We start from the raw sequence: 15,710 nt of genomic DNA, 5'->3' as shown, positions 1-15,710 counted from the left end.
CTTAGTGGCCAGATAGAAAACATGTATGTGATTTATTTTGAAATATGAAACCCACTGTTAAACACCTGTAAGGTAAACACTGTTTTCCACGTTTTTATTTATGAAAAGCATGAACTCTTTATTGTGGAAAAATGCTAGTATTCAAGCTGTAGTCATACTGTACCTAAATAAAGGCTTAGTCTGTAATATTCCAGGTTGGTGTGTTTCAGAATTAGGAGATAGTTCAATGTAATTTCAAACAGCTAAGAGTAATCATAGTAAAGCATTTGATTAGCAAGTTTGTAGTAATTTATATTGGTATTGTATCAGCTGGATTCATTCCTGCTGTGTACTAATGTAACATCAAAAAGAATATTGGTTTTTTACATTTTACATTTTATTTTTCTTCTTCTTGTAGATGCCAAGAATGTTTGAGCTGAGTTGAGCTAACTGATGGTTACCTGGCCCCCTCTGTTTCATGTGATCCCCTCTCCCTGGTGGCTAGCAAGAATAATAACATCTTGTATTTCTATAACAGCTTCCATTCCCCAAATTACCTTTTTTTTTTGGCAGCAGCTGTTTTCATTTTCTGCTGAAATATATAAAGAAGGAAACTCAAAGACATACAGCAGTGTCAAGTGATAACTGGGATTGCAGGAATGAATATCCTGTCCCATTGAAAAGGGGGTTAGATTATCAAAATATCATTACCCATCCTGGAATTTCGTGACTGTTCCAGAACTAGTTTGCATCTTGTGTGCTTTCTATCACAAATTTCTTTGGTATTCATAAATATTCATGAAAATAAAAAGGGATAGGGAAAGTCACTAGAATGAATTTGGATAGCTTTCTATTGATATTCTGCTTTATATTAGTAAAAGATCTAGTCAGTTGTTTTTAAATACCTCAGACTCCTAAACTGACCTAACAGATTTCTTTTCAAAGATTTGATCTGTACCTGCAAACTTAGAGGATGTCCTTTCTGTGAAGGAGCACAGTCATACCCTAGTAAAACAGAGACTTTGCTCCATTTCCTACAACAGAGAACAGCATAAACTAAGCTACGTTGTTTTTGTTGTAAACACAGATTAGGAAAAGAAACTGGTTTAACTGTTTTGATTATCAGTAAGAATTGAGATTTTTTTTTCCAGATAAGTTGCCCTTGCCATTTTTATATCATCACCTAGCATAGTCACTTAAACTGCTTAGGGTTTTGTCCTGATTGCAGTTTCATAGTCCTTATAAAGTAAGTGATAATTTATTTGCTAAGGACAGATTTTTCTGATGAGTAGCAAAACATTTTGGTTTTTGTTTCAATCTGATTGCTTTGATGACAGCAAATACATCTCTTTCTTTTTTTCCTAAGAGAACTTGACTTCATCAAACGCCAGGAAGCTGAACGAAAGAAAATAGAAGATTTGGAGAAAGCACACCTTGTAGAGGTTCAAGGCTTACAAGCTCGTGTGAGTAGCATTTACTCTTATATTTGAAGAATGAGACAATTCTGTCTGATATTCTGGAAAAATAACAACTCTAATGGGGAGGGTGTATCAGGGTGAATATTATTGGTAATACTGTGTTGTACTTCTTTCAGATACAAGACTTGGAAGCAGAAGTTTTCAGGCTAATGAAGCAAAATGGAAGCCAAGTTAACAATAACAACAACATTTTTGAAAGGCAGACATCTTTTGGAGAAGTTTCTAGAGGAGATCCAGTGGAAAATCTAGATACTAAGCAAGTGACCTGCCTGGATGGCTTAAGTCAAGGTTTGTTTTGAACCAAACCATAACGCCTGTGAATCATAGAATAGTTTGGGTTGGAAGTACCTTAAAGATCATCTAGTCCCAACCCTCCTGCTGTGGCCAGGGACACCTCCCACTAGTTTGCTGAAAGCATTATCCAGTCTGGCTTTGAACACTACCAGGGATGGGGCATCCACAGCCTCCCTGGACAACCTGCTTCAGTATCTCACCACCCTCACAGTAAAGAATTCCTTCAATATATTTAATCTAAATGTCCCCTCTTTCAGTTTGAACCATTGCTCCCTGTCCTGTCAGTGCAGTTCCTGACAAAGAGTCCCTCTCTGGCTTCCCTGTAGGATCCCTTCACATAGTGGCAGGTGCTGTGAGGTCCTTGCACAACCTTCTCTTCTCCAGGCTGAACAGCCCCAACTTTCTCAGCCTGTCTTCATAGGGGAGGTGCTCCAGTCCCTTTATCAACTTTGTGGTCTTCCTCTGGACTTGATCCAACAGTTCCATGTCCTTCTTAGGCTGGGAGTCCCAGAGCTGGAGGCAGCACTCCAGGTGGGGTCTCATGAGAGCAGAAGGGCAGAATCATCTCCTTTCACCTGCTGGCCACCCTGCTTTTGATGCAGCCCAGGATTCCTATCAACTATAATATTATTTATAAAAGCAATACATTATGAAAAAAATTAATTTCTAACAAGCACAGAGGTGTTTTATTAAAATTTATATTTTAGCAGTCATTTCATGTGTGGACCCCAACAAGATTGCCTTACAAACAAATCAATATGAATTACATTTTTAACAAGTTATGTGTATAAAAAAGAGCTAGTCCTGCTGAAATGGTATTAGGTGATATGCAGACCTTGTGCAATTGATTTCCACAAATGTTCACAGGCCTGTTTTTTTCTGTCAAATGTTAATTGTACTGAAATATCTGAAGTTCAGAAAAGTACCCAGGATGACAAGAAGGTCATCTTTACAGAGACTCAGTAAGTGTTATAAAACATTTAATACTTAGCAGGACTGTTAACACAAGTCCTTTCAGTTTGCGTCAGGAGAGGTAAGTATGTTTTCTTCACTTGACTCAGAAAGATGGTGCTTACATGTACTGTTGTAACAATGTCAACACACATTTGTGGCTCAAGAGCTAAAATCCAGCAATTTCTACATGTAACAAAAAAATAAAGAAAAATTGTAAAATTCATTAAAAATTTGGAAGTTCTTAGTATAGCGTTAAAAATCTGCATTTCAGTGTGTCAAAATTATGTTTTCCAATTGATGGATTTGCATGAAAATTTTCAAAGAGCTGTTTTCTTTCATTGCAAAAATGTTCCCCTGGAGAAATGTTATTTACCAGTGTTAGTTGCTTCCGAGTGTTAGACTAGATGATCTGTGAATTTAAATGCTCAAGTTTAACCACACGAATAAAACCAAAAATTATTTGCTAGGAAAAACAGATAATCGGCAATGATTTTTTGAAAGCAGAAGCAGCATAGTTAGACCTTAGATTCCAGACTGCATTTGGTTTTAACAAGAGACAAAACCCCTCCTTTTTTAAAGTAAGGATATCCTTAAATATACTGTAGCTCTCTTTGACTTCCATATACCTTTTCCAATAAATTCTGTATCAGTTTCTGAGGTCTGTATCAGGCCGTAATGTAGTGATACTTGCTCTGCACAGAGCCTAGGTCTCTGTATCACTCTTGTTTAAACCTTTTAAGAAAAGAACCTGCCATCAACCCATGGATGTTTGCAGAGGAGCTGTAAAGGGCAGGGGAGTTGTCCACAATGTTTTGGAGGTGAGTAGAGTCTCTCTGGGTGCTGTGGGTTGTGCACACTGTCTTTGTGACATTCACACAGGTGCTCCAGTCTCTTTTCTGGCTCATGTTTGGCAAGTATAACACATGCTTCTTGATCAAGCCCTCTGCATTATGTTCCTGGGGTAGGACTGCATGTAGACAGCCACATCCCAGAATTTTTGTTCAGAAGTTTGCAGGTCTGTCTTCCACAAAAAAATTAATTTATGTAAAAATATAATATTTTAATTAAAATTGTATCAAGTATGTTTTTGTTTCAGTGTGATCTGAGGTGTTTATTGCATGCTTGCATGGTAGGAGACTTGGGAGGAGGCAGTGGATGCAGCCTGATGGTTGCAAACATGTGAGCATGTTCCTGACGCTGCTGGTGCTCTGGCTGTGTTTAGCATCCTGCCAGACTGCACGACTCCTCAGGCTGTAACATAACCTCACACTGAGCTTAAGGGGCTGCCAGTAACATCAGTGGAAGTTAAAAAGAGAAAATCAAAACTACTATGGCCCACATAATTCTTTCTTTGCTTTGCCAGGGAATACTAGACTAGGGAGTGTGTTTCCTTTACAAATACATGGTTTATTCTGAGAGTCCAGAAAAATGGATAAAGTGCATTGTAGCTTTCTGGTTTAGTGATTGTGAGCTGTGTCTGCAGTAGAGAATCAAGCTGTTTACTGGCAGGAGTCACTGGTTTGAAATCTAAACAGTTCAGTGCTGAGGCCAGCTTTCACAGTCTCAGACTTTGACATCTCTGTGCAAGTGCCCATTCAAGCCACTTTGTGGCTGTACTTTCTGGGTGTCTTTGGATAACCAGGGATGCATCAGTTCACAAGAGATTTTAAATTCTGTCAGCCTGTCTAATGGAAAAAACAGTGGGAGTACAGGCGAGGTCTTTCCTGCTTCACAGTGGTATTGAAATAATTCAGATGGAAGAACATTGGAGTCAAGTGGTTGAACGTCTGATGAAAGTCTCATGACATTGACTCTGAGAGTGAAATAAAAACTATTATGACTTTTATGTGAGAGATTTTCCAGACTTCCCAGTGGGTTGGAAGATTTCTACAGCATCATGTGAGGTTGTGGGTTTGTGCTGGGAGCTGTGAGGGCCAGCCAGTCTCTGCAGAAGAGGGAGCTGGGACTGGGGGTGGCAGCACATGTGTCTGGGGCAGAGACCATCTGACAGCAGCCCAGTTCCACTGCAACAAAGCAGGGCAAAACCAGTGATGGGGTGGAGGATGGTCTTTTGCTTTAAGAAGGCCCATATGAGCACTTCTGTGAATACCATTTGCAGTCCTGTGTTGATAGTTTGAATAATTTCAACAATGAAACAAAGGGATGTATGGAAGTGTGTATCCCTGGAAGAGCAAATACAAGCAGTTCAAGCCGTCACAATGTGTAGTTATCCTGTAGAGTACTTAGGGCAGAAGCATAATTGCAAGTCAGGCAGTGCTAATTATTCTGTAGTATCATGTGAAGTAAAATTTAACTCTTATGTGTAGAAGAAAAGCAAAAATATCTGTAAGATCAGATTTTAATTGATTAGTGTATTATGAATGCAGTACGTAGACAAGTAAATCAATCTAATGGATTATTGTTTGATTTTTACTGTGAGAGTTGAAAAAAAAATTGTTAACACCATAAAGAATCTATTCTCTTTCTGGTGTAAAATAAAAAAAGACCTTTTAAAATGTTTTTAGTCTTAATTACTGCAGCTTTGTAAAATGTTAGATTTGCTGCAATACTCAGATTTCATTTGAGTGGATGGTTGATAGCTAAGACAAGTGCAACTGTATTAGTTTTAGTTGTAGAGGCAAGTCATATATGAAATGTTCAGTATACCTTGCTCACGAGACATTCAGGAAATGGGTGTCTTTGAAGCCAGGCAAGTAAGATGGTGTCATTGTTCCATTTTTTATATGAAATACTTACCCAGTTTTCATGTATCACCTAATGATGTTTATGCCCTGATAGAGGAGAACTGTCTGCAGGACAAGCACATGCAACTCCCTTTGAAGGAGTCTGAGTGGATCTGCTTTCTGGGCTGGTACAGCTGGGTTTGTGTGGTCGTCTGCGTAACAGTGGGAATACTTTGTTGAATTCCTAAATATCTGCAGTTGATTCTTTGCTATGCCCTTGCTGAATCTGTACAGATAAACTTGTTTATGCAAATAACTTTTTCTGGGGGTAATATAGGAGTTATGAAGATACAGGTACAAGTAAAATGCGTCTTTTCTAACCTAAATGATTCTATGATTCTCTGCAAAGTGCAGGTACTTGCAATTGTTTGTACAACAATTCCTTTTGTTAGGAAAAAGTAGTAGAAGATCCTTCAGTTAAACAGCTTCAAATCATGTTTCCATACAGATTTCAATGAAGCAGTTCCAGAAACAGAGAGACTGGACTCCAAAGCTCTGAAGACTCGAGCTCAGCTCTCAGTGAAGAACAAGCGGCAGAGGCCTTCCAGAACGCGGCTGTATGATAGCATCAGTTCAACTGATGGGGAGGACAGCCTGGAACGAAAGGTGAGAAGGACTCTACCCTATCTTTCAGGCCTCCTATGGAGTGCTAGATTGCCCCTGTAAGTCATTTCATCCTCTATCTTTATCCTTTCATTGTAGCACAGGCAGTATTTATTCCTCTGTGGCCAGTATGCTGTGAATGTCCTTGAGTGATGTGCCAGTCTGGTCTCCTTTTGAGTCAGCACACCCGTTTTTGTGGTTCTGTTGTGTTTTAACTGGAATCCTGGTCTTTTTGATTTATATGTGCTTTATAATGCAGAGCGGGTCCTTTCATTTATGCAGGAGGTGACAGGAGCTTGAATTGTGCATTTCTCTATTTGTTAATTTGTTAACACAATTGATACAATATTTGCTCATTGTTTTGTCCTATTCTGACTTTGTCTGAAAGCAAATACCAATAAACAACACTGTGTGTGGTATCAAAGGGTAATGCCATGAATTGCTACAGTATTTCACACAAATAGAAAGCTAAATAATGAATAAAAGAATTGCATGTTCAAAGTAAATCTTGCTCTGTTTGCTTACTAAGTGGTATAACCTGCTCTATAATCTCTTATACCAACAGCCATCACACAGTTACAGTAGTCCCATGCACATTTCAAAATCACCACTGCCCTTATGCATGAGAGCATCCTCACCAGCATCAGATTCTGGTGCTTCCTCCCTCTCCCCCGTGGCTAGCAGTGCAGCAATCTCACTTGACAACCTAACTGAAAACCAAGAAGAAGAACAGCACCACAAAGGAGGTGTCCTTTCCCCATATGCTCAGGGAGACACTCCACTTTCCTCTCCTTCAAAGTCTGGGCACAGCTCTGAAGCATCTCCTTTGCATCACCCAGCTGGCAGGAATGTTTTACAGGATAAAGGTATTACTGTTTCTTTTACAATAAATTGATGCATCATTTTGCTCACTTTGATCTATCTGCTTTATGACCTTTTGTTGTGCAGTAGGACCTTAGCTACTAGAAGGTCAACGTCTTGTAATTTCTTTAGCCTACCTGGAAGTGAAAAACTTAAGAATGCCCTTGTATGGTGATATAAGAAAAGGAAAACATTTAAAATGGGATAGGGAACTGCTTATTTTCTTTTTTTTTGTCTTTCTTGGAAAGACAAAAAATTTTTCACTGAAAAAACCAGGGGGAAGTTGCCTTTAAGAAAATGTTGTATTGTGTTTTCAAAAAAAAAGTGTTATTTGACCTTGGGACACGTCCATATTAGAAACATGCTTAACACAGTGTACTTACTCAAATAATGTGATTTTGGCTCTGCTAGATGATTTTTTTGGAGGGTGCGGAAAGGCGTGTGAAGCAAGAACAACAGATTGTAGCTTTTAATTGCTGAGAGGCAGCAAAGTCTAGGTTTAATGAGAAGTTAGTGTCTGGAGAATTTTCATTTACAGAAAAAAACCAAAGGAATTTCTTAGGGAGATTGGCCTCATTGTTATTAATTTAATTCAGACTCTTTAAATGCTAGATGGATAAAACAGGGTGCAATTATATGTAGTTCAGGTATATGTTTCAGATACCAGTTTGTTATAAGAATAAACAATCTGATATGTCACAGAATACTGAGCTGTCCTTTTCAGATGCATTTTCAGGTCAGAATTAGCATTTGACACTACTTCAGCATTCTTAGATATGCACCTTGCATTTTCAAACTGTCACATAAGCTAAAATACATAATAAAAATTGTTTGTAAGTGAGGGCTGCAGGAGGAGGTCTAGGTAGGTTCATAACGGAGGTTGGCTTGCTTGAATTAACTGAAAAAAACAATTTATTGAAGATTTATGTTTGTGTGTCTGAAAAGACTTGCTACTGATTTAAACCCTGTTTTTTCTTCATCTTTATACAGGGCTTTCACACAGGTTCATAAAAGACAGAGTAATGGAACTATACTGAATTTAGGATAGGTTAATATATTGCAAGCATTTTTACATGAGTTCTGAAACTGCTGGTTGCAACTAGGTTAAATTGTTAGGGATTCCAAGTTAAATTTAATATTTGAGTTTTGCAAGTAAAAGGAAGGGTGTGAACATAAGAATGTGACTTTACAAATTCAGCTTGAATAGATGATTGGTTTGTCAGGGAGATCCTAAATCCTGCATTTCCAACTGATGTATGAAAAATACCTTGATAAAAAATTAGTGGAAACGAACCTTGTAGTGCAAGGAATAGGGCATTGCATTCTGCCCCGTGTCACTCTTTCCATTTTAGATTTGAAAAACAATCTCTGTCTAAATATTGCTGTAATACTTTCCTCACTGTGACCGTTAAGTAAACAACCAATGCTTTTGGGTGTGCCCAGGTTTTGCTGAGTAATACATTAGAATTAACCAGAGCAATTTAATTTTGAGTGGAAAAAATAGTATTTAATAGGTCCTACAAAAATGAACGTACTACTGCAGTTGTTTGGCAACAAGTGCTGCAGCAATGCTATTTTAAATGATTGTTAATTTGGCTGTTAAACTCATACAGCTCAGAAAATAAAAAGAGACATTGCATTTGTTTTGTGTGTTCAGGTGGGATTTTTTAGAGATGAGAGAGAGCACCTGTATGGACACACACATGTCCATGGGTCAGTCTCTCAGTAGTAAAAATGAGCATTAGCAAGCTCACATTTGTCTTTTCTTTTTCGTAAGAGATCCCGCAGTGTTGTGGCTGAAGGGCTGAAGTGGCATGAGATTAGTTCCATTGCAAAATGATGAACAGATTCTTCATGTATATGTGATGACTTTATTTTCTTCTGTTCTGCCTGGTTTGTGCAACAGCATCATCCTTTGATAAGGCAGCGAGGTGACTGCAGTGGGCAGTGCTCACTGACATTAGGCTGCTGCAAGTGCTTTGTGACCCTGGGCAGGGGAGTGAGGTCTAGTGTCTTCCACATCCATCAGCCACACAGCTTTCAGCTAGAGGCTGGAAGTGATGGATTAAACAGCTTCTGTGTGATTTATTCTGAGAAACCAGCTTTCCCTTACCTTCTCTGAAGAACTGGAAGGAGTCGGGGAAGATGCACCCATGCAGGGTGGCCAAAGTCCCGTCCTGCCCAGGCAGGGCACCTGTGGCTCTGGTTCTTGGTCACTGCCGTGTGCCAAGCATTGAGTACTTCCTGCATGCAAGACCCTCTAGATTCAGATCCACTCTCCCACTGAAGCTGGTTTTGGGGCCTAGCCTATCCATTTTCCACTGTGTCCCATAGCCAGCACAAATATTTTCCTCATCAAGTCATCATTATTTAAAGGATGGCCCCAGCTGTGTGGGAGGGGGATCATAGGGATACAAGAGCCCAAATAGAAATTTGTCATTCCAAGTAGCTGCTATGTATTGCTGCTGAGCTCTCAAGACTAATTTTTTCTACTGCAGCAGCAAAACTTCCATCTAATTCCATGCTTTAATTTAAAAAGTATACAAAAACAGTGTACTTTATCATTTCTTGACTTTCACTAAGAAGTTTCCCGAAAAAACCCACTGCCCCTTGTCCTGAAGCCCCACTTGCCTGTGAATAGCTAGTGTGAAAATAAACGTTGCAAGTTTTAATTCTTGTGACAATTTTGGCAGTGGCTAAATGAGAAGAGTGCATTAAAGGTGAAAGGACCTTAAGAGGGAAGAGGAAAGAAGAATGCACAGTGTAGGGTTGATGCAGAGTGTGCATTGCCTAAAGTTCTCCTTGACCTCCTTGGGGAATGGATTTCTTCTTAGGCAACTTCATCTTCCTTTAGTCATTCTTCATATTACCTTTTTTTGTTTTCTTTTTTGGAATGAGATTACTCGTTAGTTCTTGAATTTTTTTTTTCTAGCATAAGGACTTGTGTTGGTGGAAACAGTATGGCTTTTAGAGTGTGGGTATTGCAAAGGGCTTATTTTCCAGCTTTTCAAAGGATTTAAGAACCAATTAATTGCACATGAAATTTTTTGCTCAAATGAAAACTTGGGCAGGTATTATCTATCAAGCAACACACAAAGTTCTATATACATAGTTGACTATCCTGTGATAGTGCTGTGGTGCTTTGGGTTAATGTTGAGTGTTTAATTTAAGTCAGCAACAGTAGGAGAAATCTACAACCCAGCAGTGCTTCCAGTTAAAGTTACTGTATGTCTGAGGTCACATTGCAAAAGCCACCAAACCACAAGTGACATGAATGACTGACCTTCATTTGCTTCCTCTAGGGTATTTGGGGACGCTCTTTATGTTTAAGGGTCACTGTGTCTGAATTTTTAAACTACTGTGTGTTTTCTTTTAGCTTCCATATAGATTTCACAGGATGTTTGCCAGACTCAGATTCATTGTTTTGGCTTTATAGGTACTGCAGGCTGTTTCCTCTTTAGGGTTTAATAGCATTTGTAGAAGAGATCAAAAACTGATAGATGCCTCAGGGCAAATTTATTAACTAAACTACTTTTAGGTTTGGGGGGGGGTTTATTTGTTTTTTTGGGGGGGGGGGTTTGTTTTGTTTTGTTTTGTTTTAAATTCAGAATGGTTAGATTTTAGGTGAGATATTTAATTTAACAAAGATGTTCAGGCTAAACTGATTAACTGTTTCATAGCACATCCATCATAAAAGGTACCCTTGGCTCCAAAGTTGAAAAAAGAAGTTAGGAGTCATTTTGGAAGTAAAGCACACATACCAAATGAATTCTGTAAAAAAATAAACTTAAGCAAACTACTGCTGAGTTTAAAAATGGATTCACTGGAATGTTTGCCTAGAAAGTTGTTCAATTTATTACATACTCATTAAAAATCAACCAATATTAACTTCTTATTTTCTTTAATTAAAAAAAGATCTTTGTGTATTTTTGAATTCTGAAAGTACTTATTTTTATTCCTGTTCACACCATCTTCCTAAAAATGAGAATTCCCCTAATTAAATTGTGTACTCACACACATGTACATGTAGGGGTATCTAATTATGAAAAGATGCACAAAGTGTTCTGGATGGAAAGTAGCAATTAAAAATTAATAATGTACATTCTTCCATGTACAAATGTATCCTAGATGGTGCCACAAGTGCTCAGGCAGCAAGATCAACTAGCCCTACTATGGGGCATACAGAAAAACTAAAGCGAAAACTTGCAGATCTTGGGTAAGCATTTTGTTATTTAAAATACTTTTTCTTCTTCATTAAAACAATTGAAAATTAAATTTCAAAGATGTTTCCTGATTTTTTCTGATATTCTTGTAGGGCTCCCTTGAGAAGGAGTTCAAACAAGGGCAAGAAGCGGAAAGAGAAAGAAGCTATTAGGGTCACCTATGGCAGTAGGTATGGGTGAGAGACTGAGGAGGCACGAAATTATGTGCCAGAAACATTGGAAAAACCTAATCATCCTAGCAGATGGAATATTAACAGTTCCACTGACTTCATAAATAAGTGTTAAGCTTTGAGATAACCTGATCTTACAAACCTAGATTCCTTGGCTCACAAAAGACTGACATATAATCTAAAAATACTTGGAGATTTATAATGTCATAGAATCATAGAATTTCTCAAGCTGAAAGTGACTCACAAGGATCACCAAGTCTAACTCGATCACTGCTGCTGTTGCATCCACTAATGGGGTTTGCAGAAATAGATTTTCAGAGCAGCCCTACAAGATGCACCCAGTCAGTTAATAATATCCATGAACCAGAAACCTTGACACAATTCCACATATTTTTTTTTTAAAGCCTCAGAGCAAGGTTGGGCAGCAGCTGTTCACTGCAGCTTTGCAGCACCCACACTAGGAATGCTTTCAGAAGGGGTTTTTTCCTGAAGATGAACATCTTAAGTTGAAAAATAGGAAAAATGCTGACAGCATGTCACATCAACAACTTTCAGGCAAGGAATTGTGAATTCCTTGTGAGATCTGATGAGACCACATCACCAACATCTGAATAAATAAATGAATGTTCACAATGACAGCAGGCAATCTTCTCCACAAAAGCTAGTGTAGATTTTTATTGAAGGCCTCTCCTTACATACTTAGGAGTCTGACAAGATCACAGCATGATAGTTGGTTCTAGATATGAAAGACAAAGTCAGAAGAGCTAAGCAAACTTAATATGTTCCAAAAGTCTAGAAAGGTCATAGCAAGTCAAAAACTCTGCACGTAAAACAATGCAAAAAACCTACATGATAGAGGAGTTATTGGAAGAAAGCAAAGTTTGAATGCTATTCAAAAAAACATTGTGGTGGTAAATCAGTGTGTAGCCATTTGTGCAGTTCTACTGACAGTCTGATATACAGAGACCCAGTGACAAGTACATTGTGTAGCTCCATAAAATCAGAAAAGCAAAAGAAACCTTCCTTACTTCCTCAGGCACACTGTACTGAAGTGCAATATTCTGTCTCAGCATACATTTGTACGTTTGTATTTTGCAAATATCTGGCAGGATCTTCAGTGATCTTGGGCAGCAGTCATCACCTCTCTGCTGGTGTCAGAAAACCTGTCCCAGTGCGTATGCTCACAGTGTGACATGGAGTCAGTGATGCTCGCTGCTGGGTTTCCCTGGTGACAGGGAGAGGTTTGTTAAAGCCAAATCTCTGCACTTCATGAGGCTGTGAGGCAGCTAGTGCTCTTAGCAGGGTGTTAGACATCATGCAGCATTTAGATACCAAGCCACAAGCTGGGGGAAATGAACATACACTTGTTTGTAAGAACTCGAATGCACCTTATGCCAACACAGTATGTTACAGATGTTTGTGAGATCCCATAGGTGTCTTCCGTAGAGAGAGCAGATCTCAGCATCAAGATCAGTTTCTTATTAGTCCACATGATAAATCAGTCACTTGTGTTGTTCCTTAATATTTCTTTAATGCAGTTCAACATCCCAATTACAGTTGCTAAAAGTAGAGTTTAATTCCGCTTTCAAAGTAGAAATTCATGAGCATTTGTAATTCTTACTCTACCTCTGTAAACTGGAGTGTTACTATTTCAGCATAACTTTTTAAACAGCCATTGTCACTTCTTTTGTTACTAATGCCAAATAATTTGCCTCAGAAGAAATGTGAGGATGTTTTCTCTACAAGTCCAAAGCTGTATAAGCTCTTTGAAAAAAGGAAGATGATGAAAAGACAGCATCCTGTTATAATTATGTCCGTTACAACAACTGATTGATGTAGAATTAATCATGTTGTCACATGAGTGTTGCATGCATTATTTTGCCATTTCCAGAAAGCAGCACTCAGGATGTGTAAATAAAATCTCAAATTATTTCCTGAAGCTACCACTAATGCAACAGATACAAAAAAATCCCCCATTTAAGTAAGGAGCATTTATCTCCCTGCCTGAAGTTAGGTGATTTGGGCAACAACATTTGTGTTTACTTTCTATGTTCAAGCAAGATTAGCGGATGAGAGGGAAGTAAAGGACTGGGTCAGATGCATCTATCTTTCTTTAAGTTGCTAAATGGAGTAGGATTCTCCTTCTGCTTCCATAGGTGGGGATTCTTTGACAACCTCACTTTCATCCATACAGAAAAGAGGCTTCACAATATATGTGGTCTAGTGATGATGTTAGTAATGACTTAGAAGCTGTCCAGAAGGTGGATGTTGAGGGATATTTACCTTAGTGCCATTTACACATGGCTGCTAAGAGCACTGGGATTTTAATGCTCTGAAACAGTAATATATATGTTGATGTAAATAATATGATTCTATGACATATGCATAAATTCTTGGAGGCAGACACTTTGCATAGTTATTTTTAATTTACATACTGTACAAATGACATATTTAGCAAATGAAATTTAGGCATTCTTGGTTTTAATTGTTACCTTTGCCTTGATTACTGCAATCTTTTGTTACTACAAAGAGAGAAGCTGATAAACTCCCATAGGTGTTTCTTTCATTTTTCTATATCAATATTTTTAATACTTGATTAATTTAAAAGCAAGATAATAGTACTTCATGTATAATTAGCTGTTGTAACAAAGGAACATCTCCATAGATGGATACAGATGCATCTGATTCATTCTGCCTATGCTCAAAATCCAAGCCAGATCTTCACTGGGAACCAGGGCCCACTTGGGTCAGTGCTGAGTCTAATGATTTAATCATGCTGAGATACCACTGGGGCTCAGAAATGCATGAACACAACATGTGGCTTCTTGACAGGAGCTGGTTCTCATCCCAACAGTGGGAGTATAGGCATTTTCAGCTGGCATCTGTCTCCATTTTCTGGGTGTATGTTGTCTTAAGAAAGCTTGAGTTAGAAAAAGACTCAAAAGAACATATTTTTTTCTTTTGCTGAAAGAGAGATTTCAGGCATGCCCCTACCAGCTGCATGCCACTCCGTTCTTTAGTCACAGTTACAGGGAATGTCACTCTTTCTACAATTAACTGCCTCTGTGGCATTTTGTTTTCCCTACTTTTATAATCAATGCATATTCCTGCTCCTTTCTCTTAAACAGGACTGTCAGAGAGATGCTTCAGAAATCAGCAAACACTAAATCTTTAGCAGAGCGATCCTCCTCTCTCCCACACTGTGTACCATTCACATGGTATGGAGAGAGCAGCAAGGGATCCAATTCTTCTAGCAACCTGCCGTCGCCTACCAGCTCAACCGAACCTTCCTCTGAAAATTTAAGCCCAGCTAAAAAAGGGTCAAAGGTAGAAAATAAAAACTACCTTATTCCCACTGTGTTGAGTAGCATAATTGGCTTTGTGATTCTGGAAAAAAGAATGGGCCAATATGTGACTACTACAATAAACAGTGCATGGTGTTCATTGTACGGTAACAGCTCATCCAAACAGAACATCTCTGTCATTGTACCATTCCCTGTTTTACCTTTTTTACTCTGTCTTAATGTACATTATTTCAGTAAACTAACTGTGGTGTGCTGTACCGTAACAAAAGCAAGTGGTGCCAGTGGAAATTAGCATTTGGATCCACTGAACAAATGCTAGATTTGTGTATTCAGTTATAGCTATTTTCTTCATTCTTCAGGACTGGTAGTGGGAATACCCATGTTCAAATGAATTGTTTGCAAGTGAAGAAATGCTGTATGCTGTCAGTCATCTGCCTTTTTTCCCCCAGTAATGAAATCTGTTTGTCATGCATGCTGGATGTTGGATTTAATTCTCTGTATGAAGATGCTTGAACTGTAAATATGAACTATTGCAATTTAATACATCTGTGTGATTCCTTTCTATGTGCATGAATGTTTCAGCATGATAACTCCTTAAATAACCCTTAGTTATATACTTAGTAATATACTTAGATTTTTCATGTTTATTTTCACTTCTGGAAAATATTTCTTTGCCTGTAACTTCTTATGACTTACAGCAGTTGATTTTTTTATATTGGTCTTGTAAAAAGAAGCAGATACAGTTCTCAACTTTGTACAGGAATATGAATCAGAAATCTAATTTCTCTGTCTTCTACCACCAAATGCATGTTCATAATAGCAATTTCCACAGGCATTTCTTACTTTTTTGATGCCAAAAGCTGGTGATTACTTCTGCTGTGCACTAAGCTATGCAAGGTCATCGCTGTTCTTGTGTTACCTGGCAGGGAGAGCAACACAAGGCCTACAACAGTCTGAATCAGATTGATAGAGAAGACCACCAAGGAAATCTCTGAAGATTGAAGAGCAATTATTTGCTTACCTCTTCTCTTTTGGGGAAAAAAAATTTTTTTTGACCCATAAATCCTATTTGTGTATTTAAAAAAACATTGTTTAAAAA

At 38.3% G+C, this 15,710-nt stretch overlaps 1 protein-coding gene across 6 annotated transcripts in view; it reads left to right on the top strand.

Moving 5' to 3' along the window:
• PPP1R9A (protein phosphatase 1 regulatory subunit 9A) overlaps positions 1–15,710 on the top strand; it is a 135,991-nt gene that overhangs the window by 108,865 nt on the left and 11,416 nt on the right. For 4 of the 6 annotated variants that reach the window (XM_048305213.1, XM_048305227.1, XM_048305221.1 and 1 more), the window contains 7 exons: positions 1,346–1,442; positions 1,574–1,745; positions 5,898–6,055; positions 6,618–6,918; positions 11,042–11,129; positions 11,229–11,306; positions 14,435–14,633. In XM_048305213.1, the coding sequence (XP_048161170.1) occupies positions 1,346–1,442; positions 1,574–1,745; positions 5,898–6,055; positions 6,618–6,918; positions 11,042–11,129; positions 11,229–11,306; positions 14,435–14,633 (1,093 nt within the window). The remainder of the gene's footprint in view (positions 1–1,345; positions 1,443–1,573; positions 1,746–5,897; positions 6,056–6,617; positions 6,919–11,041; positions 11,130–11,228; positions 11,307–14,434; positions 14,634–15,710) is intronic. The other 2 variants (XM_048305243.1, XM_048305233.1) reach the window with 1 other exon arrangement.

Source organism: Corvus hawaiiensis, chromosome 1 (genome assembly GCF_020740725.1).
Source record: "Corvus hawaiiensis isolate bCorHaw1 chromosome 1, bCorHaw1.pri.cur, whole genome shotgun sequence".
NCBI lineage: Eukaryota > Metazoa > Chordata > Aves > Passeriformes > Corvidae > Corvus > Corvus hawaiiensis.
Note: the sequence above shows the minus strand (reverse complement) of the source record. Positions and strands in the feature narration are given on the sequence as shown.